Here is a 27,069-nt window from a genome sequence, read left to right as displayed (position 1 = left end):
ATCCAGTAGGTAGAGGCCAGGGATGCTGCTAAACAGCCTGCCATGCATAGGACAGTCTCACCCCTTCATATAGATGCTCTCCAGCCCCGAACGTCATTAGTGCCAAAGTAGAGAAACCCTGACTTGAAGCAATCCATAGAGATAACATCGTATTTCTTTTACTGCTATGTTTATTCAATGAAAAGAAGTACATATAAAAGTGTACACATCTGAGAATTCAGCTACACACGTAGAAGGATGATGGGCCAGTCTGCTTACAACCTATCTATAGAATTTGGTCATCTGATGTGCTTTTCCTTACTGTTTCTCCTTCAGTCTTATTTCTGGCTCCTATTTTTACCCTTGAGACCTTTCTATTATTGGCCTAAGGGAGATTAGTGGACAATTTTTACTGCTTTCAGGCCAATGGAAAAATCTTAGGTCTTAAACTTTTTTTTTTTTTAACTTGGGAAATAGACATTAAAAACAAATTTTATCCTAAATAGCAGTTAGATTTTTTTGGAGGGGGGTTTCAATTCCTGTTTGCCATTTTAATTGATTGAGTGGATATTTTCAACAAACTTAGCATTACCTTTCAAATTATTGTGCTCTTCTGCTCATAGCATCTCCTGTGAGATGTATATTCCTATATCTTTTTCTCTGGTGTATTTGTGCTGATTTAAAAGGAACCATTTGGTACTAAAATGAATTTATCATTGGCTACTGCTAGAACAGTGTGTCCTTTTCTGTTCAGAAAGTCAATTTATGGACTCATACTTTGAATCTGATTTTTAGAACAGACAATTTGTCAGGAACAAAAAACTGCAGCTTTTGTCTTTTTTGTGGTTGTTGTTCAACTTTGAAAGAGACAGCATTTAGATAAGGCAGGTACATTTATTCACTTGTTCATATCAAGTATTCACACAATTTCTTTTATCAATACCTATATTCACAGCTTGTCAAGTTTTACCCAAAAAGTGAAAGAAAGAGCTTGATATCACATTATTATATTATTTTTCTCTCTTTTGTGGTTTGTTAAAGTAGATACTGATGATTTTTCTTCACTGGACACAATTGTCAAGGATGCATTCTGAAATAAGACATCTTGAAGACAAACACTAAGAACATTTTCTTGGGTTTAAAGTTCCCACCCACCTCCCAAATTGTATACAGTATTGAGCCCAGCTTATGGTAAAGAATCTGCGTGCAGTGCGAGAGACCTGGGCTCGATCCCTGGGTTGGGAAGATCTCCTGGAGGAGGGCATGGCAACCCACTCCAATATTCTGGCCTGGAGAATCCCACGGACACAGGAGCCAGGCAGGCTACAGTCCATGGGGTCTCAAAGAGTCAGACAAAACTGAATGACTTTCACTTTATCTCTGAGATACATGCTGTATTGTTTGACATTGTTTTTGTGTTTTTTTCCCTGATAAGGAAGACCTATTGCCATAACTTTTGCTTCCCAAATTGTATTCTAGTTGTTTTGTTACATACCCTTCCATTAGTTCTAAGTAGGCTTTTAAATAATCTAAAATTTCTCAAAGTTGACTTGAGTTTGTAACTACTACTGACTTTATTTTCTTTCTGACATTTTTTATATTACAGTTAATAAATTCCAGGTTTCAATGCACAGAGTTAGGACAAAGAATAGAGAAAAGGAGAAAGGGAAGAGATATTTGTTTATATCATACCCTAGAGAATTCAGTTTATAGTCTGCATTGGGCATGGATTAGAAAACAATCTTTGTAAAAGTGACAGTTCTTTAAAGTTCTTAAAAATGGTAAGTACCACCCTCAGGCTGATCTCCAAGCATGATTATTTCCTGCTTCTTTTTAAAAATATTTAATTTTTATCTGTTCATTTATTTGGGGCTTCCCGGGTGGTGCTAGTGGTAAAGAATCCACCTACCAATGCAGGAGACACTGGAGATGTGGGTTCCATCCTTGGATTAGGAAGATCCCTGGAAGTAGGAAATGGCAACCCACTTCAGTATTCTTGCCTGGAAAATTCCATGGGCAGAGGAGCCTGGCAGGCCACAGTCCATGGGGTCCCAAAGAGCTGGACATGACAAAGTGACTGAGCATATGCGCAGACACACACACATTTATTTATTTGGTTGCACCAGGTCTTAGTTGTGGCATGTGGGATCTAGTTTCCCAACTAGGGATGGAATTCAGGCCTTCTGCATTGGGAGCACTGAGTCTTAGCCACTGGACCACGAGGAAGTCCAGCCTGCTTCTTTTTGATGTAACTGACACTGTCCCCAGACTCTATGACCGGAGTGTTCACTGCCCAGGAGGATGGATTTTCCTTTGTCCAGAGCAGAGTTTTTCAACCTTGGCACTGTTGACTTTGGGGTAGAAGAGCTCTTTGTTGTGGGGACTGTCCTGTGCATTTGTGGGTGCTTGGCAGAATCCCTACTCTCCTGAATGTCAGTACCTGCCCCCACCTCCAGCCATGAATTTGCCAAATGCCCCCGGGGGGGAGGTGTGCAAATCAATCCAGTGGTTAAGAACCACTGATCTAAGGTGAAAACATTTAATTCTGGCATTGGCTTGAATCCTTAGCAGCGTCACTGGGAGTTGAGAATCTTTTGTCTCATGTTGCATCTGGGAGTGGGTTGGCTTGTATCAGCAAGTCATCCACCTAGCTGTCTTCCTGGAACCTGCAGAGTTCCAGGGGGTCTGATGAGACACACAGCAGTCAGCTGGCTTGGCCCCGAGGAAACTTCTGCTGCCAGGGATACATTTTAAAGGTGTCTGGTGTGAGTGTATATGTGTTCTCTCTGGTGGCTTTTCTGGATAAATTTGTATCCATGTACTGCACAATCTGTGTTTCCATGTCTTTCCCTCCCTCTCTTGGTCAGTTTGCTTCACAGTGTCCAAAGAGAGCAGGTTTCCTGATCTCTGCCCTCCATCGATTATTGAAGGATCTGAGCCTGATGTGCTGCTGCTTGCTGTCAGGTACCATCCCAGCTTTAGGTGCTCTAGGACATCGTTTTCTAGACCAACTGCATTGCTACAAAGAGATGGGGGAATGGCTTTCTCCTGTCGGCTCAATGTGAAAAGTACTTCTGAATGGTCTGACTGTGTCTGGTGAACCACCACCCACACAGGTGTCAAGAACTTTGGAGAGCATCCACCGTTCCACCGTGAGGCTCTCACGAGGGGATGCAGGCTTCCCATCAGAGGCACAAGCTTCCCTACCGGGAAGTGGACATGAGGAGGTCTATGCTAGGTGTTCCAAGCACAGGGATGCATCCTGGACCCATTAACCTGGTTCTCCCTGCTGCCATCAGGTGCTGGGACATCTTGGTATCTTGCCTTCACTGGTGATCTGTGATCTAAATGCACACAGAGAGAAAGCTGATGGACAACTTCATCAATGAGCTGTAGGACTTTGGACAATCTTTGTCTGTTCTGGGACTGTTTCTGCCCCTAGAGAATGTTGGGTTTGGTTCAATCACTAGTCCTTGAACGATGTTCTGTGAAAGGTGACCCTGAAAGATGCTTTGTGGGGAGAAAAGTTTCAGTGGCCAAATGGGTTTGGAAGATGCTGCAGCATCTGCTTGGAGATTCATAATGTGCACAAGTGTAGGAGAGATTTTCTGGAATTCTCTGCACCCAGATATTTATGTGGCTCACTCCCCACTTTTCCTCAATGTTACTTCCCTCGGAGGCTTTTCCTGATGACCCAGATTGGTGATCCTCTCTCTCCTGCCCCATTTTTCTTCACACCCTTCTAGTTTTCTGCCATGACATCATATTTTGATTTATTTGTTTATTATCTGTCCTCCCTCCACCCAGAATATGGCCTCTGTGTCAGCTGGGACTTGATCCACCTTTTTTTTTTTTCCAGATTATTCCTACTATGTGCATGTGGCACATAGTAGGTTCTCCATAAAAATGTGTTGAATGAACAGACTTTGCTTAGCTCGGGCATTCCCAAACACAGCTCTTCAAAGATGTTTTCCCCTTCTGCCCATTACAATCCAGGGAAATATGGTTGGGGACTTAAACAGGAAGAGGGTGGCTAAAACCGTTAGAGCTGTGCTCACTTTCTTAGTACCAGCCACTCAGTTATGAATACACTGACAACTCAGCATTAGACTGAAAACAAAGTGGACTGACTTGTCCACTCTGTGCAATGGGAGTTGCCATCATGTGCCTTGAAGAGCCAATTCTTGTGCAAGGCTGACCCCAGGACTTCCTCAACTGGCCTTACCAACGCATCCCTGCAGCTGTTTCCCTGGAGATGGCTTTCTGTGAGGATTCCTTACAAATTATTGGCGGTGCCTGGTGAATTTTCCCCAGACCTGTTTTCAGAAATGATTGTGAGGACTGCCTGCTAATGCAGGGGACAAGTGTTCAATCTCTGGTCCAGGAAGACTCCACATGCTGTGGGGCAACTAAGCCCATCTGTCACAACTACTGAGCCCATGAGCCACAACTACTAAAGCCTAAGAGCCCTAGAGCTCACATTCTGCAATAAATGAAGCCACTGCAACGAGAGAGTAGCCCCCACTCACTACAACTAGAGAAAGCGTGCCCGCAGCGACAAAGACCCAGCACAGCCTATTAATTATTTATTTAATTAAATAAATTAAAATATAAAAAAAGAGAAATGATTGTGAGACTCACACTTGGAGTAGTGCTTGGATCTTCAAGTTCTCCATCAGGGGACAGTGGTCTAGACACAGTCACCACATGGCCCCCACTGTCTGTGCAGCTGCAGCTTTGGCACTTTACCTGTATGTTTCTCCAGCACCCATCTCAAAATGAGTCACCTCCATTTTGCTGGTGTAGAGATCAAGGCTCAGAAGGATCCAATTATTTGCCCAAGATCATCCTTTTAGTGATAAAGAACCGGCTTGCCAGTGCAGGAGACTTAAGAGATGTGGATTCGATCTCTAGGTTGGGAAGATCCCCTGGAGGAGGACATGGTAACCCACCCCAGTATTCTTGCCTGGAGAATCCCTTGGAGTGAGGAGCCTGGTGGGCTTCAGTCCCTAGGGTCGCACAGAGTCAGACATGATTAAAGCAACTTAGCACGCATGCATCCTTCTAGGAAGCAGCAATGCTTGGATTAAAACAAAATCCTCCCTGATCGAAAGCCCATCTCTCACCCTCTGAGCTTGCAGACAGAACAGAGGCTGTCCTTTCATACATCTACACTTAAATACTCAGCGCAATTTGTCCTAGGAGCTAAATGGGCCTTGTCAGGGCCCTTAAGGCAACGAATGAGACCATTAATCCTCAGAAGGGCTCTTTGAGTACTGTCCTTTGTGGCCTGTGGTTTGATTGATCCATCCATTTCCAGGGATAAAGCTGTGTCGCATTTTCAATTTTGCTCTGCACTTGCGGGTTTATTTTGGCTTTGCCATCTCACATGTGTCCATCTAGAACCAAGGCTTTGTTGTTGTCGTTCAGTCGCTAAATCATGTCTGACTCTTTGCGATCCCATAGACTGTAGCCCTCTAGATGTCTCTGTCCATGGGATTTCCCAGGCAAGGATCCTGGAGTGGGTTTCCATTTCCTCCTCCAGGGGATCTTCCCCACTTAGGGTTTGAACCTGCATCTCCTGCATTGGCAGGCAAATTCTTTACCACTGAGCCACCTAGGAGGCCCAGGAACCAAGGTATCTCAGGACATTTGGCAACAAGCAACAGAATCCCACTCCAACTCATTTCAGCAAAAATAGGACTTTACTGAAAGCAGCCTGGGGCATCCTATAGACCCAAAGGGCAGCGAATGAGGTCAAAGGAGAACCCAGAACAGGAGAGGCCAACCAGCTGATCTTTCTATGGACCATTTTCACGAGTCTCTTCTTGCAGATCAGCTTTCTCTGTGAACCTGGCTGCCTGATGGTTTTCAAGTTTATTATATCCGAGCAAGTAGCCAGTCCAAAGTGACCATGATCACTGTCACCCAAGGCCATAGGACCCACTTTGGGAAATACTGTCCGAGCGAGAACCTTTCCCATGGAGAGCAGGGCTTCATGCTGTATCCCCGGAGCCCAGAATGGTACCTGGCTCATAAGGTATTTGTGGAGCTCAATATGTATTTGTGGGTGGACCCCGCTGACTTAGCTGTGCGCACACACACACCAGCCCAGTGCTCTGGGCTGCAGTTACAGTCATGTTCCAACATGATCTTCTGCCTCTGTCATCTGCCTGTGGCTCCCCTTCATCAGAACTGTAACCAGTCTGAGAAAAGTGAAAATCATAACTGAGACCAAGTGGAGTGTCCACTGTGAGACCAGCACTGCCTATGATGCAAAGGCAGTGCCCGCCTTCAAGGACTTGGGCTAAATTTAGGATCAGAGCTCAAAAGGAGGAATTTACTGGCATGACACAGCATCTTTTGTGGAACCCGGGAGCAGACGTACAGCAGGGCTAACCAAGGGACCAGGACCAAGGACCAGAAAGTCATCAAGAGGCAGTCATCTCTGAAGTCTCATCTTCACCTCTGCCTCTTGCAGCGCTCAGCTTCTCTCTCTGCTGAGCAACTTGCCCTGCTTCACTCACTTGTGCTCCCCTAATCCCTGAGACCACATCGCCCAGCCAGCCTCTCCATTCCAGGACCTGGGAGAGATGAGCCTAGCCTAGCCCAGCTTCTGATTGGTTCTCCTGGGTCAGGTGAACACATACCTACCAGCTGTGACTTGAGAGGGTGGAGGTCACAGGACACTGACATGGCTGCTGAGATTCTTCCTTTTGGGTGGAGTGAGAGTGCTAACGGGGAATTTTCTTTGCTCTTTCATAGCCCTGGGACCAGTTAGGTTCCAAGAGCAGGTGGGTGGCTTCTTGACTTTTCCCTCTTGCCCTGCTTCTCTCCCTTTCTTCTTCTTTTATAAAAGGTTATTTATTTGGCTGCACTGGCTCTTAGTTGCAACATGTGGGTTTTTTTTTTTTTTAGTTGCAGCATATGGAATCTATTAATAGATTCTTGACCAGGAGTCAAACCTGGGTCCCCTGTATTGGAAGCGTGGTGTCTTAGTCATTGGACCACCAGGAAAGTCCCTGCCTTTCTTATATTTTCCTTAAGAACAAAAACACAATGGAGAGAAAAAGGAAGGGCCAGGGTCTTTCTTCTGGTTTTCACCTTTTTAGCTCTCTTTTTTTTTTAATAGTCAAAAGATACAGAGCTCTGATAAGTCTGAACCAGTGAACAAACAGGATGAGTGTGCCTTGGGGAATTTTGAGGTGAAAGTGACTTCCTGCTTTGGTTTTAATTTAATATTGCAGATAACTTACTGCTACATTCCCAGCTAACATTCTCTCTGCCTTACTTTTAGACAGAGGTGCATCCATGCTCCATAGTTTACCTACTAAATATACACGATCTATTCTCTGAGCAACATAAAATAATTTTCTACTTGATTGTTTCCAAACATACAAAACAAATAGGGTCGTTGATGAAATTTGCGTGTGTGTGTGTGTGTGTGCGCGCGCGCGTGTGTGCTCAGTCATGTCTGACTCTTTTTCAACCTCCTGGACTGTAGCCCATCAGGTTCCTCTATCCATGAAATTTGCCAGGCAAGAATACTGGAGCAGGTTGCCATTTCCTTCTCCAGGGGACTCTTCCCGACCCAGGGATCGAAGCCACATCTCTTGTTTCTCCTGCTTTGGCAGGCAGATTCTTTATCACTATGCGCCACCTGGGAAGCCCCCAGTTTCTACAGCATTCGTGCCTTATAGGATGAGTCCAGAAGCATTCAGATCAAAGCAAGGGCTGGTCTCTAATGAGTTGAAGATTGAGTCCCTTGTTGGTTTCCTAAAGTCACTGTAATGAATTCCCATGAGCTTTGTGGTCTAAAACAACAAACTTACTCTCTTAATGGTTCTGGGGGCCAAAAACCCCGAGTCAGCATCAGCTGGGCTGAAATCAAGGTGTTTCAGAAGGACTGAACTCCTGTGAGTGTTCTAGGGAGGAATGATTCCATGTCTCTTCCAGCTCTGGTGGCTGTGGGTGTCTCTTGATTTGTAGGTGGATCACCCCAGTCTCTGCCTCCAGGGTCACTGTTTCCTCCTCTTCTGTGTATATAATCTCCTCCTGTCTCTCCAAGCATACTTCTGGTTGGGTTTAGGATCCACTTGGATAATGCAGGATGAGCTCAATTCAAAAATCCTTAATTTCATCACATCTGCAAAACTTTACCTTGTAAGGGAACATTCTTGGGTCCTAGGGATTAGAGCCTGAGATCTTTGGGGCCACAGATCAACCTACTGCAAGTCCCAAACGTCTTTCTCTCCTGAGGAGGGTCTAGGCTGGGCAGATCCCCTGACAGATGTCTACCAGAGACCAGATCAAGAGCCCCTGTAGAAGGTCACTTTTTTATTTTGCTTGTGGTAGATCTTCATTGTGGCATGTGGGTTTCTCTTGTTGCAGACCAAGGGCTCTAGAATGCAGGCTCCATAGTGGCGATATATGGGCTTAGTTGCCCTGTGGCATGTGGGATCTCAGTTCCCCAACTAGGTGATTGAACCTATGTCCCCTCTATTGGGAGGTGGATTCTTAATCACTGGACCACCAGGGAAGTCCCTAGAAGGTCATTTCTCAGCTCATTTGGAACCTTGCTCCTCCCCTTGCTTTTTTCCTCCTGTTTGTCCTCCAATCAGGGGGAAGCATTAGGAGTAAATGAAGAGCAAGTCCAGCGCAGAGATACACGGAGAGGCCCTGGGTGGCTCAGGGGTGGGCTGGGACCAGACCGGGCCTCTCCAGGTATCCCAGGCCACCAAGCAGACCCTTGTAGCTCCCTGTTTATAGATGGATTTACAGAAGGAAATAAAAGGTTGGGATTTTGGCACTGCTGTCAATTCTGCTATAAGAAGGTGCTTGACCTTCTAATGGCTGCTCCTTCCCTCCCAAGGGAGCTTTTAGGAAAACATTCAGGACCTGAGAATTTGCTCTCCCAGCCACGCTCCTAGCCACACAGACCCCTAGCAGCCAGCTCCATGCTCCTCAACACCAGGAAGGGAACTTTGTGTTTTGTTTTGGCCATGCCACATGGCATGCGGAACTTCCCCAATCAGGAACTGAACCCATGCCTCTGACATTGGAAGCATGGAGTCTTAACCACTGGACTACCAGGGACGTCCTGGAAAGGGAACTTTGGACTTAGATCTGACTTCCCAGACTCCTACTCCATGGTCAAGACCCTGACCCTAGATGTCCCCTCGTTTAGCCCAGCCTCAGCAGTCCACTGTCCCCTTGTATGTTCTCATTTGTTGAATTTCTCTCCTGGGCTCCACAGGTAGGCACTCTGCCTTTTCTATGAGGATATCTGCACCCTGCATGATCATACAGCCCATCTGGCTCAGTTCTCAGGGGAGGAGCTGTCATAGGACATTTAGACAGGTAGAGAGCTGCTGTCTAAATATCCAGAACTTTCTGTTGGGCTTGTGGGTTGACAGGGACACTCTCAGCTCTTGGGACACACAAGTCCTCATTTAAAGTCTGAAAGAGCCCTTCCCACTGTGTGGCACAGTAGACTGTGGAAGAACTCAGGCCCAGCTCTGCCACTTATTAGCGGTGTGACATGGGGCCCCTTAATTAACCCAATTCTCCATGAACTAACCCACAAAATAGTAAGAATACCTGGCTTGTGTGGGTGTGTGCTCTGTTGTGTCCGACCCAATGGACTGTAGCCTGCCAGGCTCCTCTTTCCATGGGGTTTTGCAGGTAAGAATATTGGAGGAGGTTGCCATTTCCTACTCCAGGGGATCTTCTCGACCCAGAGATTGAAGAATCTCTTGCGTCTCCTGCATTGGCAGGAAGATTCTTTACCACTAGCACCACCTGGGAAGCCCAATACCCGGCTTGGGTACAGTTGAAAAGGGATAAATATGTGAAGTGCTTAGCATAGCACCTGGCATATACTAAGTGTTCAGGATATATTAGCTAGTATTGTTCTCATTGGTGAGATTTCTCCCTAAGCAAGTCAGTGTTGGAAGAGCTGTTACGGTAATCTAGCATGAAATGTACGACATATAAAATATTTTATTACAAAAAGCTCAGTTGCATGGCATTTTAGAAGGAATAGAACATCTCAGATGGCTTTCCTTTTTTTTTTTTGCCAATACATAGGACAGACTAGTAAAAGTCTACCAATAAGACTAGGATCTTAAGCATCCTCAGGTCTTGAGGCCTCAAAACAACTGATGGCATCAGGGGCTCTGAGAACCCCACCTGGGTCTCACCTCCATGTAATAATCCAGCCTCTTGTTCAGATTAATTCATGATACGGGCGTGTCCCTTCTGTAAAGCCGGTCATCTTTCCTACCCACAGTGCAGGACTCCAGGGAGAAAGTGAAGGCATAACTTATTTTCTTTTGGAAACAAAACAGTCCTAGTGGAAGCAAAACAAAGCCATGATCTAAGCCAGTTGCTACGCATCCTTTCCTAATCAGGAGGAGTATTGTCCCCAGCAATTCAATGTCAAGGAAGGACAAAGGGGAAGATGCCGGCACTGCTTCCCTGGATGGGGTCACAGCTTGACAAGATCTGAGGCAGCAGCTCTTTCTGATGCACCTGCGACCGGAGGTCCTAGGGACTGCAGAGTCACTCCCCAGTCCTAGAACGCCCTCAGCTCCTGGCCCCATCCAAACAGCTAAGTACACACCTGGCCCCTCCGCTGCTCAACTGTGGCTGAAGTGGCTTCATTCGGGGTCTGTGGTGCAGAGGATGAGAAACAGGAGGGAATCTGCCCGGGAGGGGCCGTCAGTCAGGGGGCCGGGCGTCAGGGGCCTTCTCCTGGACCTCATCGTACTGTGGGGGCGGTGTCAAAGGCTCGATGGAGGGAGGAGGCATGTTTTTGTCCGGCAGGTTGATCCTAAAGTCTTTGAGGTGAAGCTTTTCGGATTTTATCCTTCTCACTTTCAGTGGCTTCAGGCGTTTGGACAGCTTGGAGTTCTGCCTGTCGGGGAGGTTCCCTGGGCTGGTCTCCACGTCAGCCCTGGTTGTGGTGGGGGTCGTCTCATCTAGCCCCGTCAAGGACTCGTAGGAGGGGAGAGAGATGCTCATCCGGGCGTTCTGGTCCGCGTCCCTCGCTTCCGAGTAGTTTGTGTTCATCACTTCCTCGTAGCTGGGGACGTAGTACCGTGAGGAGGCCTCCTCCTCCTCCTCTTCCTGGCTGCAAGACAGCAAGCACAGACATGGGAGGGTTAGCATGTGCTCGAGTCACAATCACAAGGAGACGGATCCTAGACCACATGTTGCCACTGGGACCCTGTATACTAGCCTTGTTAACAACAGGTATATCCAAGGAGGAATAAGAACTATCACTTGACCTGTTGGCTACAAGCCAGACACTGTTCTAAGTACATATAAACCAATGTCATCTTCCTAAAGACACTATGAATTAGGTACTATTGGGTTGGCCAGAAAGTTTGTTCAGGTTTTTCCATTGGATAATATGGAAAACCCAAATGAACTTTTTGGCCAGCCCAATATTGGTATACCCATTTTATGGATGGGAAATTACAGAATAATTGGAGATACATGTAAATTTTATATTCCGGATATTCTTTCTCTACCCAGGAACAATCATTTTGCTTCAAACTGGTACCTGTTTCATGTATGTTTATGTTGTCTATGGTCAAAGGATGCCCATCTGGGCATCAGAATAGCCCACCTGGCATGCTATTATATATGAGGCTAAAAGGCAGGAGAGGTTAACACTTTTCACTTTATGGATGGGAAAACAGATACATTGAGGTCAAGTGACTTGGTCCTACCTTTAATGATGGGTGACTAGTTTTCCTTCTTTGTTCTTTTTTGTATTTCCCAAGTTTTCTAGAATATGCCTGATTATCTTTTACTTTCAGAAAATTTGTTTAATTTTTCCACAATAAAAACAACTCCCATCCCACTAGAAAGATAAGACATTTTTACTGAAAATTTAAACACTACAGAAAAATCTAATAAAGAAAATAAAAATATCTGAGGTTGTTGATATTTCTCTCTGCAATCTAGATTCCAGCTTGCGACAAGCTGGAATCTAGATTGCTGGGAGAAATAGCATTAACATGACAAGCTGGAATCTAGATTGCCGGGAGAAATATCAACAACCTCAGATATGCAGATGATACCTAATGGCAGAAAGTGAAGAGGAACTAAAGAGCCTTTTGATGAGGGTGAAAGAGGAGAGTGAAAAAGCTGGCTTAAAACTCAACATTCAGAAAACTAAGATCACAGTATCCGGTCCTATCACTTCATGGCAAATAGATGGAGAAAAAGTGGAAACAGTGACAGATTTTATTTTCTTGGACTCCAAAATCACTGTGGATGGTAACTGCAGCCACAAAATTAAAAGACGCTTGCTCCTTGAAAGAAAAGCTATGACAAACCTAGACAGCATATTAAAAAGCAGAGACATCACTTTGCCAACAAAGGTCCATATAGTCAAAGCTATGATCTTTCCAGTAGTCATGTATGGATGTGAGAGTTGGACCATAAAGAAGGCTGAGTACCGAAGAATTGATGCTTTTGAGTTGTGGAGTTGGAGAAGACTCTTGAGAGTCCCTTAGACAGCAAGGAGATCAAACCAGTTAATCCTACAGGAAATCAGCCCTGAATATTCATTGGAAGAAATGATGCTGAAGTTCTACTACTTTGGCCACCTGATGCGAACAGCTGACTCACTGGAAAAGACCCTGATGCTGGGAAAGATTGAAGGCAGGAGGAGAAGGGGGCAACAGAGGATGAGGTGGTTGGTGGCATCACTGACTTAATGGACATGAGTTTGAGCAAGTTCTGGGAGATGGTGAAGGACAGGGAAGGCTGGTGTGCTGCAGTCCATGGGGTTGCAAAGAGTTGGACATGACTTAGCTGCTGAACAATAACAACATTCTGCTATACACCTTTCCAGATCCTTCTCTAGTCCCACAGCCACAATGTCTGATGTGATGAAGACCTTAACATGCTGTGTTATAAACCTCCTTTTCTCAGAGATACAGATCCATATTAGCAAATATAGATTGGCAGTGGCTGTAGAGAATTCTACTGAATGGGCACGTTATAATTTAGCTCAAAGGATGGATATTTAGTCGTCACATCTGTCTATGCTATTTTCAGCAATGCTCTGATAAATCTATGAGTACGGACCCCTTTGCACTTGTGTGACTGTATCCCAAAGATAAGCTTTTAGGAAGAGAATTGGTAGGTGCACACATCTTTAAAACGGCCAGTTACAGTGAATTCCCCTTCAGTAAGGTTATGTCAATCAACCCCTCATTAGCAACCTTCTTCCTTACAAATCTTTAACCTGGAGGACAGTCTATCTTGGCCAGTAGATAGGCAAAGTATTACAATGCCTTTTGTTGGTTGTTTGTATTTCCTGACTAATGAGACTGGACAACTATCATTTGAATGCCTATGAAATGCTTGTTTGTGTTCTTGGTCCATTTTCCAATTGTGTGTTCTTTAACATTCATTTGTAAGGGATCTTTAAAAAAATTTTTTTTTATTGTGATAAAAGTCACATAATATAAAGCATACTATTTTAACCATATTTTAACTGTATATTTCAATGGCACTAGTGCATTCACAGTGTTGTGCATGTCTCACTATCATCCATTTCCCAAATTTTTCACCTCTCTAAACTGAAATTCTCCCCATTAAACACTAAGTCTCCATTCCCCATCCCTACCCCTACCTCCCACCTCCCCAACCTCCAGACCCTGGCATCTACTAATGTACTTTCCAACTCTGTGAATGTGAGGTACTGTTTTAGGTACCTTGTGTAAGTGGAATCAAACAGTTTTTGTCTGCATCTGCTGTATATTGGAATGCATTTTTAAGGTTAACTTAATATCTGTCCTACAAACAGACTGTACCTTCTTCCCCCCACCCCACCCCATGCTATACAGTAGGTTCTCATCAGTTATCTATTTTATACACAGTAGTGCTCTTTTTTGGAGAAGGAAATGGCAACCCACTCCAGTATTCTTGCCTGGAGAATCCCAGGGACGGAGGAGCCTGGCGGGCTGCCGTCTATGGGGTCGCACAGAGTCGGACACGACTGAAGCGACTTAGCAGCAGCAGCAGTGCTCTTTTTATACTTGGGGTATCAACTTTTATCTTATGCCCCCAATTTAGCACTTGCTTTTTAAATGTGTTCATAACATTTTTGGTCAAATAGAACCTTGCTTCCCAACCTTTCAACTCAAAGCATAAACATCCAGGACACTGGGGTAAATGGACAAGCTTCCAGAGGGGAGGCTCCGGCCACCCCAGGTGCCATGCAGATCCCCTGCATGGGGATCTTGTGTCAAAATCTTGACACAACTGTAAACATCCATTCAAACCATATTATTTGGGAAATTCTGGGATCAAAAGATAAAGTCATTTGTAAAACGATAAACTGTTTCACAGAAGTGGTCGTGGGAGACAGCCCCTTAGATTAAAATGTTCTCACCATCGTTGAGCCCTGAGCCCGTGGGTATGCATGTGGGTGTGCGTGTCCATCCCCCGTCCGGGCCCGGTCGGCCATCCTCACCTGTCCTCCTCGTGGGCGTGTGGTTCGACCCCCGGGTGCTGGATGTGCGCCAGCTCCGCGCCCTGCCGCTGCTTCCTCTTGTCCCGGATGCTCAGGCAGATGGAGAGCAGGAGCAGCATCACGCCAGCCCCGACCAGCACGTAGGCCACAGAGAAGGTCTTGCTCTTAAGGATGCCGCTTCCTACCTCCGTCTTGTTCCCCCGAGCAGTTGGCTTTTCCGTGGCGCTAAACCCAGGGACCAGGTTCCACATGGCCATGATGACCCCAAGGACCAGCATCCCCAGGCCGATGGCGGTCAGTGCATAGTGTGAGCCGTTGGCTTTGGACTGGGCCATCATGCCAGCAGGAGCGGGGCAAGGCCCAGGTTCAAAGAGAGAAAATAAATAAATAAAAAGCAGCAGCCGCAACAAAATGCCCTGAATGAAAACCTTAGTGCCACACTAAAAAAAAAACGGCAGCTGGACTCTTGAGGGATGGTTGCAAGCCAACGTGAGGCATCCTGTGTGGACGGCTGTGTCTGGGAGGTCTGCGAGGAAAGCAGAGAGGAGAGAGCAAAGTCATTTCTGATTCAAGGCACTCTGCTGAATGCGGTGGCTGTGCTCCTGAATAGGGGTGGGGTGGGGGGGTTGGGGGGGTAGGGGGAGGCAGGACTGAGTCATGGCCCGGGTTGGGCTCGCCTCTGATGCATTCCAGACATCTTACGTGCTCCTGCTCCTTCTGTGATCTGCCTCCCCCACGCGAAAAGGAGAAGCCAGACCCTTCCCTGCGGGAGGCCAGAAAGGTCAGAGCTACAGGTCATCCAGATATTTTGTGGGATTTAGTGAAGTGCAGTACAATCTCACCCTCTCACCAGCTACGGCGAGAGTGAACCATGGCTTGCCTGAGCCATGTCAATATTGCCTGGCTGACCAGCATCAGTCATGATGTGACCCAGTCGAAGGGGCCTACTGTGATGTGTTCACCACCCTCAGTGGCTTCCCATTGCCTGCAGCACAAAATCCAGGCTCCTTGGAATCCTGCTCGTGGCAAGCTCAACCTGACCCTGCCTCTCTCACTCATCTTGCACCTCGCCCTCCTTCGCAAACTCCCTCCAGCGTTTCTGCCCTTCTCTGATCAACCCTGCTCAGCTGCCCTTCTGCATCTCCCACAAGCCCCCAGCATCTTCTGTGGCAAATCTCTTTCTTTCTGTGACCACATCTTTTTCACTCTGCTCCTGGAACATAGCAGCACCCTCCCTCCCCCAATGCCTGCTGAATCAAATGAATGAAATAGCCATATGAAGCTGTCCTGCAAGGCATGCTTCTTTTCAGCCACGTGGAGTTTTACCTTTATTTTTTTTCTTCTCTCTTAAAGGGTGCTTTTCCGTTTATTTTTGGCTGGCACGGCATGTGTGCCATGCGGGATCTTAGTTCCTTAACCAAGGAATGGAATCCGTGCCCCCTGTATGTGGAGCAGGGAGTCTTAACCACTGCACTGCCAGGGAAGTTCCAAGTTTTGGTTTTCTTAAAGGGGCAGAAACTGGCACATCCTTCATCTTAGCTGCTGTGCCCAGCTGGATGAAAAACCCTCTCTTGTGAAGCAGCTCCGAGACCTTGTGCTCATGGGATCAGTCAGCTGGGAGTCCATAACAATTTGCTGGCAGGGAGAGGGAGCCTGATAAGCCAGTGACTTGAAGGTTTGAGCTTAGAACACTTTCAGGGGGCAGGAGGATCAGTGAGTGAGGCTCCTGGCTAATTACTCCTCAATACATTATCCCTGCCACAGCAATCTTTGCAGAATAGTAAAACTTTACAGCTGTTTAAATAAATTTATTTATTTTAGTTGGGGGCTAATTACTTTACAATATTGTAGTGGTTTTTGCCATACATTGACATGAATCAGCCATGGGTTTACATGTGTTCCCCATCCTGGACCCCCCTCCCACCTCCTTCCCCATCCCATCCCTCTGGGTCATCCCATTGCCCCAGTCCTGAGCATTTGTCTCATGCATCGAACATGGAATGGTGTTCTGTTTCACATATGATAATATACATGTTTCAATGCTATTCTCCCAGAATGTCCCACCCTCTCCTTCTCCCTCAGAGTCCATAAGACTGTTCTATGCATCTGTGTCTCTTTAGATGGGCAAGGTCCTATTTGCCATTCCACATTCTTTCCGCTCCTTGCAAAAAGACGGCTAACCAGGCCACGTGAAATCTGATGCTACTGAGATATTTTCTCATCAAGCACTGGGCTCCATCTGAAACTGCCCACTTTGTTCAAAAATACTCTAAAAATAATTGGGATAACATCCTCTATCGGCTTGAAGTCCATTCTTTCTTCTTTTTTTTCTCCCACTCAACAAATATTTTACATGTACCTGCTAAGCAGTGTTCAGCACTAGAGAAATACTGATGAACAAGTGAAGGATCAGTGGGGAGGTTTCAGGCCAGCAGGAAAACAGTCCACAGGGAATAACAATAAAGTAGGAAGAGAGAGAGAAAAAATAAGGCATAATCTGTTTTTAGGACATATTAAGTTAATCTTAAGAAGGCATTCCAATATACATTGGGTGCTAAGTTGTTTCAGTCATGTCTGACTCTTTGGGACCCCATGGACTGTAGCCCACCGGGCTCCTCTTCCATGGGATTCTCCAGGCAAGAATACTGGAGTGGGTTGCCATGCCCCTCTCGAGGGGATCAAACCCACATCTCTTACATCTCTGCATTGGCAGGCAGATTCCTTACCACTAGCGCCCCCTGACTCCACTTATATAAGATACCTACAATAGTCAAATTCATAGAGTCAGAAAGTAAGATGCCAGGGGCCAATGGGTGGGGGTGGGGAGGGGGAATGGGGACTTAGTGTTTAATGGGGACAGGGTTTCAGTTTCAGAAGATGAAAAATTCGGGAGATGGATGATGGTGATGATGGTGAGAGTTGTACAACAATGTGAATGTACTTAGTGCCACTGAACTGCATAGTTAAATATGGTTACAATAGTATGTATTATGTGACTTTTATCACATTAAAAAGTATTAAAAAGGGCTTCCCTGGTGGCTCAGTGGTCAAGAATCCGCCTGCCAATGCTGGAGAGACGGGTTCGAGCCCTGATCCAGGAAGAGCCCACATATCACGGGGCAACTAAGCCCGTGGGCCACAAGTCCTGAACCTGTGCTCTAGAGCCCGGGAGCCACAACTACCGAGCCCATGTGCCCTAGAGCCTGGCTCCGCAACAAGAGAAGCTACTGCAGGGAGAAGCCTGCCACATTAACTAGAGTAGCCCCCTCTTGCTGCAACTAAAGTCCCCGCAGCAACGAAGACCCACAAAATAAAACCAATGAAGACCCACAGCCAAAAATAAAGTAATAAAATTTTTAAAAATTAAAAAAATAATGAGAAGAAAGTACAGGAACTGTGGCACTAGGCAGCCGGGTGTCCTAACTCAGGCTGGAGGGCATATGGAGAATCTCATGAGAGAGAAGCCCCACTTCACATATTAGGGTCTGCCTCCTGAATGTGCTATACTATATGGGTGGTCACAAGTGCGTACATACATGCACACACATGCCTGTGTGCTGGTGTATGACCATGCACGTGTGTGCATGTCGAACACTGAGCAAGAATCCTGTTGGAGACACCTGCAGTGAGGCCAGCTGCTAATCGCCTACTGTATACACAAGGCTGTGTGCTTCTCACATCACTCATGGCCAGCAAAGGGAAGGATGAGGGGTTTCGCAGCCCTAGGAATGCCTCGGTCCTGCCTCCAAATGGACTGGAGACAAAGGTCAGAATTGGGGGGTTCAGTGGTAAAGAGGTGCAGCCTGAGCCTTGTGCTGGAAGCAGGAGAGATGAAGAAACTATTTACTGAGCACCTGCTCAGGGCTGGACAGCCAGGCCTCTTACCAGGGAGGCTGACAACCTGTTTATTAAAGCAGTGATGTGGCCACATTACCCTAACTGGCTCCTCGCTCTCATTCATTCTCAATTCAAGTTTTGCCTTGTGCTGTCACATGAGTAAACCAGGCCCCTGATGAGGGACACGGGCAGAGATGAAAAGGTCAGAATGAACACATTTTTGGCCTGTTGTCAATGACTGAAAACTGGCACTAATACTCAGTGTGGGTGAGGGTGTCGGGATGGGCGATTTCATAGTTTTTCCGGGTGGCAAGTTTGGGCATTCAGGGATTAAAAGTTTCAAAAATGTTTATACCCTCAGGCTCTGTCATTCCAACTTCTAAGAATTATGTACAGGGCAAGGATATTCATCATAACTTGAAAGTAGTGAGAAACTAGAAACTACTTAAACAGCCAGTAGTCTGGATCTGGTTAAATAAAATATGCACTTACCGAATTATGGTCTCAGAGCAGCTAATGATACATTTCAAAATCAAATAAGAGTATGTTCAGTGTGATCCTAATTTTTATAAAGCTCTATACATGGGCACGTATTAGTCATATGAATATATAGGGGAAAAGGCTGAATGACTTTACTTATGTTAAAATAAAGAGGCAATATATTTTCATATATGTAGACATATACGTAAAAGCCCAGATGAGAGACACATTCCAAACTTGTGCCAAAGATTGTTTCTGGGGATGAAGGGGGCCTAGGAAGTGTACCTTTTACTCTATTTCTGTATTTGTTTAGAGACAAAAGACCTGCATACTCTATTTCTGTAGTTTGAATTTTTTTACAGTTAGAATGCATTGTCTTAAGGCAACACAGCTTGGTGGTTAAGTGTGAGCTGTGGAACCAGGCTGCCTGGGCTCTCTGCACCTTCCAGCTGAGTGACCTTGGACAAATGACTTAACCTTTCTGTGCCTCAGTTTCCACAACTGTTAAGATGCAGATAAAAGCTCTCTAGGACTCAACCTCATAGGCGAGTTATGATAAGTCAACAAGTAAATGTACATAAAGTACCCAGAACAGTATGTGACCAGCACACAGTGAGTTCTTACAGGAAGGTCTGTTACTTAATATTATTTAAAGCCTGCATTCTCCATGGGGTGAGCTCACTCACAAGGGGGGAAAATTGGCTCTTGGGGATGGTGTAAAATAATCTTAGCTGTTACAAAAGTCTGTAGTCCTCCATGGTACATAGATATTCAGCCTATCTGGTGTTAAAGTTTTATGGAGTGGCGGGGTGGGGGAGCATTACGAAAAGAACATCTAAAAAGAAGAACGATAGTGGGGAATAAAAAGTTGGGAGAGACACCACTGAATGTGTTATATTAAATTTCAAAACACTCCAAGGGTACAAGCCACAATGTTTATAGTTATTTTCTCTGGGTGCTGGGATCAGAATGGTTTTTCTTTTCTTTTTCTTCTTGGGAGGGTAATAACTGGAAAACACAGAAATGTGTTGTTTTTCAAATAACAAAATGAAGGCGTTTGTTTTTTGGGTTTGCGGCAGGGTTTTGTGTCCAACGGAAGCTTCAGATTGTTTGCTGGTTCTTCCCACCCTCTGGAAACCAAGACCTCCAAGGTTCACCAGGGGGCGTGGAGACCCAGCTCCCCAACGTGCAGCTGGTGGCTATTTGTCTTGTTTCTGGCTTGTTGACCCACGTTATATTTAGCATGGTGTTCTTTCCCTTTCAAAAATAATGGAAAGAAGCTAATTTTGTGCTTAAGAGGATTTGGGTCACATAGTTTCCAAGATGTCCTTAAAACAGAGCAGCCTTGGTGAGCAGCCTGGGGTCCCAGCTGGCCTAGACTCATCTCGGAACCCAGGAATTAGATCCGTCACAGCTCAGGTTCGAAGCAGCCCTAAGAGATGAATGAATGATCCTGTAGTTAGGTTTTCAAGAAAGCTGTGAACCAGTTAAGAGAGGCACCTACCTGTGGTTAGCTGGGGAGGCAGGTCTGACAACAACTCTTCATGCTAAAATCTTGTGTTAAGGACCCACCTGTAAAAAACCAGAAATGCAGCTTTCTAAGTACACTGGGAGCATGTCAAGTTGAGGTACTCATGGGGGAGGCATGTGTTTTCTTTGCTTTTGGGGGAGAAGGCACATGCAAGAAAAGTTGTATCAAAAGAAGCCAAGACTTTGAAACAAAGAGTGGGGCTGCAAAAAGATGATGACATGGCAGTCACACTGATGAAATCTTTCCATGGTTTTCGCCATCTTATACAAGTGCTCTGGAGAGTAACAGGAGAAACACTCCCCAGGTCACTTTATGGGGAAGGTGCAATCTTGACCCCAAAAGCAACAAGGCAGGAAAGGAAAATGACAGGTCAAGCCTGTGCAGAAACAAAAACCTTAAACAAAATATCAGCAAATGGAATCCAACCACGTTTTTCAAAAAGGTTTATCCCAATAATGCATAGTTGTTCAACACTAGAAAATCAAATAATCTCATGTCCCAGGAGAAAAAATAAACTGACAGTAGCTGACTATGCAGTTATGGTCCAGTGGAGTACGATGCAGCAGAGAAAAGGAATAAACCACAGCTACATGCACCAGCATGGACCTTTCTGACAACATGTGAGGTTGAACAGGAAAGCAAATTGCAGAAGAACACACAAGCATGATTCTATTTATATGTAGTTCAAAATCAAGCAATGTATTCCTTTATCTCTGTAATTATTAGGAAGAAAGGCAAAATTATGAATTAAAATTGAGGACAACAGGTATCTCCCTGGAAGAGTGAGAAATGGTGTCGAGGAGGAATAGTGAAGGGTACCTGGGTGTTCATTAAACATCACATATATATATACACCTATATATCCTCTTTTGATTGGCGGGAATATTTTACAGTAGGAGATTCTAAGAGTTGATATCTTTCCATTATTCTTAGCATAAAATTCAAACTCCTTTGCTGTGGCCTTCAAATCCCACCAGGTTGGACTGGGCTCTTGTCTCTCTCATATCTTATCTCTTGACTCACCAACCCTCAGGGGGCTTCCTGTCTGTTTCTAGTCACACTAAGCACATCCTGCTGCAGGGCCTTTGCACTTACTGTTCCCAATGCCTGAAACTCTTCCACCTGTCTCTTGGTTTTTTTTTTCTGGATTTGAACATGATGTATTTTTTTTTTTCTGGATTTGAGCATGATGTATTTATTTTTCTAGTCTTCCTTTTATAAACTTCCTTCCCCACCCCATTTTTTAAAATCTCTTTTTAAAAAAATTTTTATTGCAAGATATTTGCTTTATAATATTGTGCTGGTTTCTGCCATACATCAACATGAATCAGCCACAGGTATACCTATGTCTCCTCCCTCCCATCTACCTGTCTTTTTTGTTTATCCACTTCCTTACCACTTCTGTTTCTTAGCTCAAATGCCACCTCCTCAGTGAGGATTTCCTTAATCACACTATAAATAATGTCCCCTCCCTTACCCAGCTACTCTCAAGCCCCATGCTTTGGTCCTTATGATATTCCTTCCTAGGGCTGGATGATGTTACCTCGGTCTACAACAGCTTTGCTTTGCTTTCCTATTGCCTCCTTGTCTCCCCATTGGCATGTAAATGAATTGACAGAAAAGTCCCATCCGCCTTGTTCATTTCTGTATACCCAGTACTCAGCACCTGTGTCAAGACTGTAACAGGTGCTTAATAACTATTGTAGAATGAATGAATGACTACCTAGCAAGTTAAAAAGTTTAACTGATGTCCTGTATCCATTAGGGAAAATGCCTAGTCCAAGGTTGGCACTGAGGGGGACAGAATTAGATAGAGCTAATTTTCAGGATATCCAAGTCTTGTGTCCTTAAGCAAATGATTTCCCAACAACACGGGAAAGTCACCCAGGTTAAATGTGACTTCCATTCTGACCTGAGACGGTGACTGTGTCAGTATTTCCTGGTGGGGTTTGAGGTTCCAGCCCGTCCCTGGTCTTCCCAGCAGGTAGGTGAGCACCCTGAGCCTTGCTCCTCCAACCTGGGCATCTGCTGTCTTTATTCCCACACACATCCTTGGCCAACTAACTATAGCCAGAACAAGGGATTTCCCTGGAAAGTTGGGGGGAAGAGAGGGCTGAGCCCCACCATGGCTCTGACATCTGAGTGCTTACCTGGCTGAGACCTGAGTTGTGGAGGGGGGTGGATACTTATCACCAGTCCACATTTAGAATCTCTTTCTATACAGAGGCGGGCTTCCCTGGTGGCTCAGCTGGTAAAGAATCCGCCTGCAATGTGGGAGACCTGAGTTTGATCACTGGTTTAGGAAGATCGTCTGGAGAAGGAAAAGACTACCCACTCCAGTATTCTGGCCTGGAGAATTCCATGGACTGTATAGTTCATGGGGTTGCAAAGAGTCGGACATGACTGAGCGACTTTCACTTTTCAGTATATAGACAAAGAGACAGTATGTGGTGGTGGTGTAGTTGCTAAGTCGTGTCTGACTCTTGTGAGCCCGTGGACCTGCCAGACTCCTGCATCCATGGGATTTTCCCAGGCAAGAATACTGGAGTGGGTTGCCATTTCCTTCTCCAGGGAATCTTCCTGACCTAGGGATTGAACCTGGGTCTCCTGATGGCAGGAGATCTGCTGCATTCTTTACCAGCTGAGCCACCAGCGAAACCCAAAAGACAGTATAAAGATAACAGTTCAAATAAAATTGAACAACAGAAAACAGCACTGCTCTGGCTGAAACAGCACAGTGTCCCAAGTGTTGATGGGCAAGCCTTCCCTTGCCCCTCTCCTGCTGAATCCCAGCAATTCTCTGGAACACAGTTTAGAAACCTAGGCTGTGATCTAGACCCTCACGTGGCCTCTGAGCTCTGCTCTCTGGCCCTGGAAGGCACAGTTTCAGAAGTGTCCAGCCCGCCCGGCTGGCTTTAGGGGGAGGAAATCTTGGCAGTTGGAGGTGTCTGGAAGCATAACCAGCCCCTGTGACAAAGAGGCTCCTTGACCATTCTCCCTGCGCCCCAACCTCTCTCTGCCAAGCTGCATAATTGGGAAAGGGATCCCCGGCTCCATTCGCAGGGACCAGGCTGTGCTACATTTCCGTCACAAAGGAAGAATTCAGTGAGGCCCTTTCTGCCAAGTTTCAGCTCACAATCACTTTTGTCACCGACCTCCAGTCCCCTGCCGTGGGGAGGGGGTGGGGGCTGGAAGAAAGGCTCTGAGCAACGTCTGCTGCTGCCCCTGTCCCTCCTGGGAGTTTCAGGCCATCTCCCCTAAGGTCAAAGAGTGTCAGGTTCCCGTTCTTTTAGGACAGGTTCTTGTAGACTGTGCACTTGGGAAAAAATGAAGAGCACTGTGCAAATGAGTCATAAAGGCAGAGGAGAGGGGAGGGCTGCCTGAGCCAGAGAGAGCTGGTAGGATAATGAAAAAGAAAGGGTATTGAGTGAATTGAGAGACAGAGTAAGGATAATAATAGGAACAGTTCAAGAAGGAGACAGGTACCCTTTCTAAAGGCATTCAAGCCTCAGAGGTGCCCTTCAAAGAAGATTAGCCCCAGGACCTCTGAGTCTCAGAGAGGTTAAGCATTTTGCCTGGGTCACACAGCTGTAAGCTGCAGAGTCAAGATGTACAATCAAATCTGACTCTGAAGCCCACTTCTTTCCCCTTGTATCACATCAGTTCTCACAAGGCCTGGTCCTTGTGGGCCACTCCAGGGGAGGGGGGAAGGGAGTGCACATAGGCCAGAAATGGGCAATGTACAGTTGACCCCTGGAGATACTTCATCACCAAAGCATCAGGGGTAACAGGTGTGCATTTCTTTTAAAATGGCTTTTTAAAGAATCTAGTCCCAACAACTCGTGGGTCCCTACTGTGTGCTTGGGGCTTTGGAGGACGCACAGATGGGTGAGACTACTTTCACAGTCCAGTAGAAAGACAGGTTACTCTTCTTCTTACAAGGGAAGTCAGCATCAGGTGAGAGGGAACGTGTGTTGAATGCCGACTCTGTGCCAGGCCCTCTGTTGAGATCTTTCTGTGCCCAATCATTTAATAGCTATTAGTTCCATTTAGGACAGTGAGGTTCAGAGAGGGAACATAACTGGTCAGATGTCACACAGCTAGTACAAGGCAGGAGTAGGTTATGTCTGATTCTAAAGCCCATGCTTTTCATCACTACCCAGCACTGCTAAAACAGGGCATATCCAAAGAGCCTATAGAAAGAGCGACCAATTCACTTTGAAGTGGGCTGGAAGGAGGAGGATAAAGCAGCAGCTCTGCAGGGCCTGGAGGCATCTGTAAACTTTACTAGGGCAAAGTCTGGGGACAGGAGGAGATAAAGTATCCTGTGGGAAGGGCTGAGTCTGGAAAACTGCACAGAGACGGGGGGGAGGAGATGGGCTTTCCTGGTGGCTCAGATGGTAAAGAATCAGCCTGCAATGCAGGAGACTAGAGTTCGATCCCTGGGTCGGGAAGATCCCCTAGGGAAGAGAATGGCTACTCACTCCCATATTCTTGCCTGGAGAATCCCATGGAGGAGGAGCTTGGCAGGCTACAGTCCATGGGGTCACAAAGAGTTGGACATGAATGAGCAACTAAGCAGATATATATAAGGAGGAGCAGACACCTCCCAGGATGCACCACTTCTTGAAGAGAAAAGAGGCAGCTTCCCCTCCCCCACATAAGACATCAGTGATTTTTATAAGGTCTGATGTCCTCAGTCTCATTGCTAATCCACTAAGTGTTGGTGAAATTAAGGAAGACTAACTCATTCTGAAGACTCCAGGAGCCGTAAATAGAAGGAGCAAGTTAACAAACCGGGTATCTTTTCTTCGGGACCTTGACTCGGTGTCAAGAAACTAAGTTTTTGTCTAAGTTTCTCAAGAAACTTAGAGAAACTAAGCAGGCAGCTGGAATGTGACCTTACTTACAGGGCTGGCACTGGGACCTGATCTCCAGGGCTCCCACCACACTCAATATTTCTTGGGCAATGTGACATCTCTGTGTGTTTCCCTGCCAGGATGGAGTCTGAGAGCTCTTGTCACCATCAAAGCGAGCCTGACTCCTCCAGGCTCTGGCAATGAGCCAACAACGGCCTCCTGCTCTGGCAAGCAGGGCTGAACACAGGCACTCACCACCCTACCTGGCCTCCCCGACTTCAGCCCCAGCTCACCATCAGCAACTATGAAATATCTGCTACTGCTTCCTGGACACCGACTGCATGCGAGGCTCACACTAAGCGCTCTGCAACAAGTGAGCTCATTTATCCTGCCCCAGGACCAGATGAGGTGGTCCCCACCTTTGTCCCCGTCATCAGTGACTACACTGAGGCACAGAGAGGTTTGTCCCAGGTCTCACAGCTTAAAGGTGGTGGCCCTGAGCACAGCTGCTTGTTCAGATCTTCCTCATCTGTGGGGTGATGAAAAGCAGCCTTTCAGCCAAGCCTGATGAACTCCACTCAAGGCAGGGCAGCAGTGCTATTATTAAGGGCTGGCACTATGGTCCCACCACCAAGGCTATCCTCTGGGCACGAGGAGGAAGTTAAGTGAGACATCATAGCCAACCTTCCAGGGACCAGACGCGCAGGCATCTGAGGTGCAGCTCTGAGTCTGGGAAGGTGGGAGGCCTAGGGGGATACACTAGAGCATGGAGTGCATCTCACCTCACTGCCCCCCACCCCCTGCTGCTGGACAGGCTCGTATGAACCTGGGCATGATCTGGACACACTGTTTGTCCTTGTGTAGCAGGCTGTTTTGGACACCAGCTTGAGTCCCTTGGTTCTTCCTTCTCAAGAGTCATTTTGCAGCACATGGTAGAGGAGGGCAGAGGGGAGAACTTCTAAAATCACGGACTATGGAGGGTGACTGCAAGGGTCAACTCCACCCTCCATGTGGTGGGATTCCCAGGGTGGCCTCCGGGCCAAAGTATGCATCTGCATCTCAGCTCTGCTACTGAATCATTACCTAGAAAGGTGAATTCTCACCTCTCTCACCCTGTTGCCTCATCTGTAAGAGGGGATGGGTGGCTCAGAAGTAAGAAATCCACTTGTAAAGCAGGAACCTGCAATGCAGTAGATGCAGTTTTGGTCCTTGGGTCAGGAAGATCTCCTGGAGAAGGAATGGCAACCCACGGCAGTATTCTTGCCTGGAAAATCCTATGGACAGAGGAGCCTGGTGGGCTACAGTCCATGGGGTTGCAAGAGTCGGACACGACTTAGTGACTGAACTACCAACATCACCACCATATTGGGATCTACCTCCCTGGGCTGTTATGCTGGGAAAGACAAGGACTGGGATTCTCCCCTGAGCCTCCAGAAGCAACTAGCTCCTCTGACTTTAGCCCATGAATCTGACTGCAAGAGAATAAATCTGTGTTGTTTTCAATCCCCAAGTTTGAGGGTAGTTCCTTACAGCAGCCACAGGAAATGAATACAAGCAGCATTCGTGTTCTATGGCATCTGCCAACACTCAGGGTGTTTACTTACCTAAAAGTTGGTTTAATCAGGCACAGTTCCTTACTCTTGACCAAACCAATCACTTGGTGAATTTTGCACCCATTCCTTGTGGGACTGGGTTGGAGGGAGGCTGGGCATCCTGGCACTCTTTGACCTGGTTTACAGGTTAACCCGTGATTCTGCTCGTGAGCCAAGTCAGCACCTGTTCTAACTCTGCTTGGACAGAAAGTGTTGTAAAGGGCAAACACTCTCAGGCTTGTATCAGCAGGCTCTGCTGGTGGCTCAAAGCTAAAGTTCCTAAACTGTGAG

General features: G+C 46.3%; 1 protein-coding gene across 2 annotated transcripts in view; it reads right to left on the bottom strand.

Annotated features, from left to right (window-relative positions):
- Nucleotides 1-9,966: 9,966 nt before the first annotated feature.
- TMEM51 (transmembrane protein 51) overlaps nucleotides 9,967-27,069 on the bottom strand; it is a 58,596-nt gene continuing 41,493 nt past the window's right edge. Inside the window, exons 3-6 of one of the 2 annotated variants that reach the window (XM_081492184.1) lie at nucleotides 22,478-22,591; nucleotides 20,301-20,368; nucleotides 14,480-15,005; nucleotides 9,967-11,113 (exon numbers count right to left, since the gene is read on the bottom strand). In XM_081492184.1, the coding sequence (XP_081348310.1) occupies nucleotides 10,702-11,113; nucleotides 14,480-14,817 (750 nt within the window). In that variant the 5' untranslated portion in view covers nucleotides 14,818-15,005; nucleotides 20,301-20,368; nucleotides 22,478-22,591 and the 3' untranslated portion in view covers nucleotides 9,967-10,701. The remainder of the gene's footprint in view (nucleotides 11,114-14,479; nucleotides 15,006-20,300; nucleotides 20,369-22,477; nucleotides 22,592-27,069) is intronic. The other variant, XM_081492183.1, reaches the window with a different exon arrangement.

The sequence above is a fragment of the Giraffa tippelskirchi genome, chromosome 5 (genome assembly GCF_054371585.1).
Source record: "Giraffa tippelskirchi isolate mGirTip1 chromosome 5, T2T-mGirTip1v1.2.pri, whole genome shotgun sequence".
NCBI lineage: Eukaryota > Metazoa > Chordata > Mammalia > Artiodactyla > Giraffidae > Giraffa > Giraffa tippelskirchi.
The sequence above is the reverse complement of the archived record's forward strand: the minus strand, read 5'-3'. Positions and strand labels throughout refer to the sequence as shown.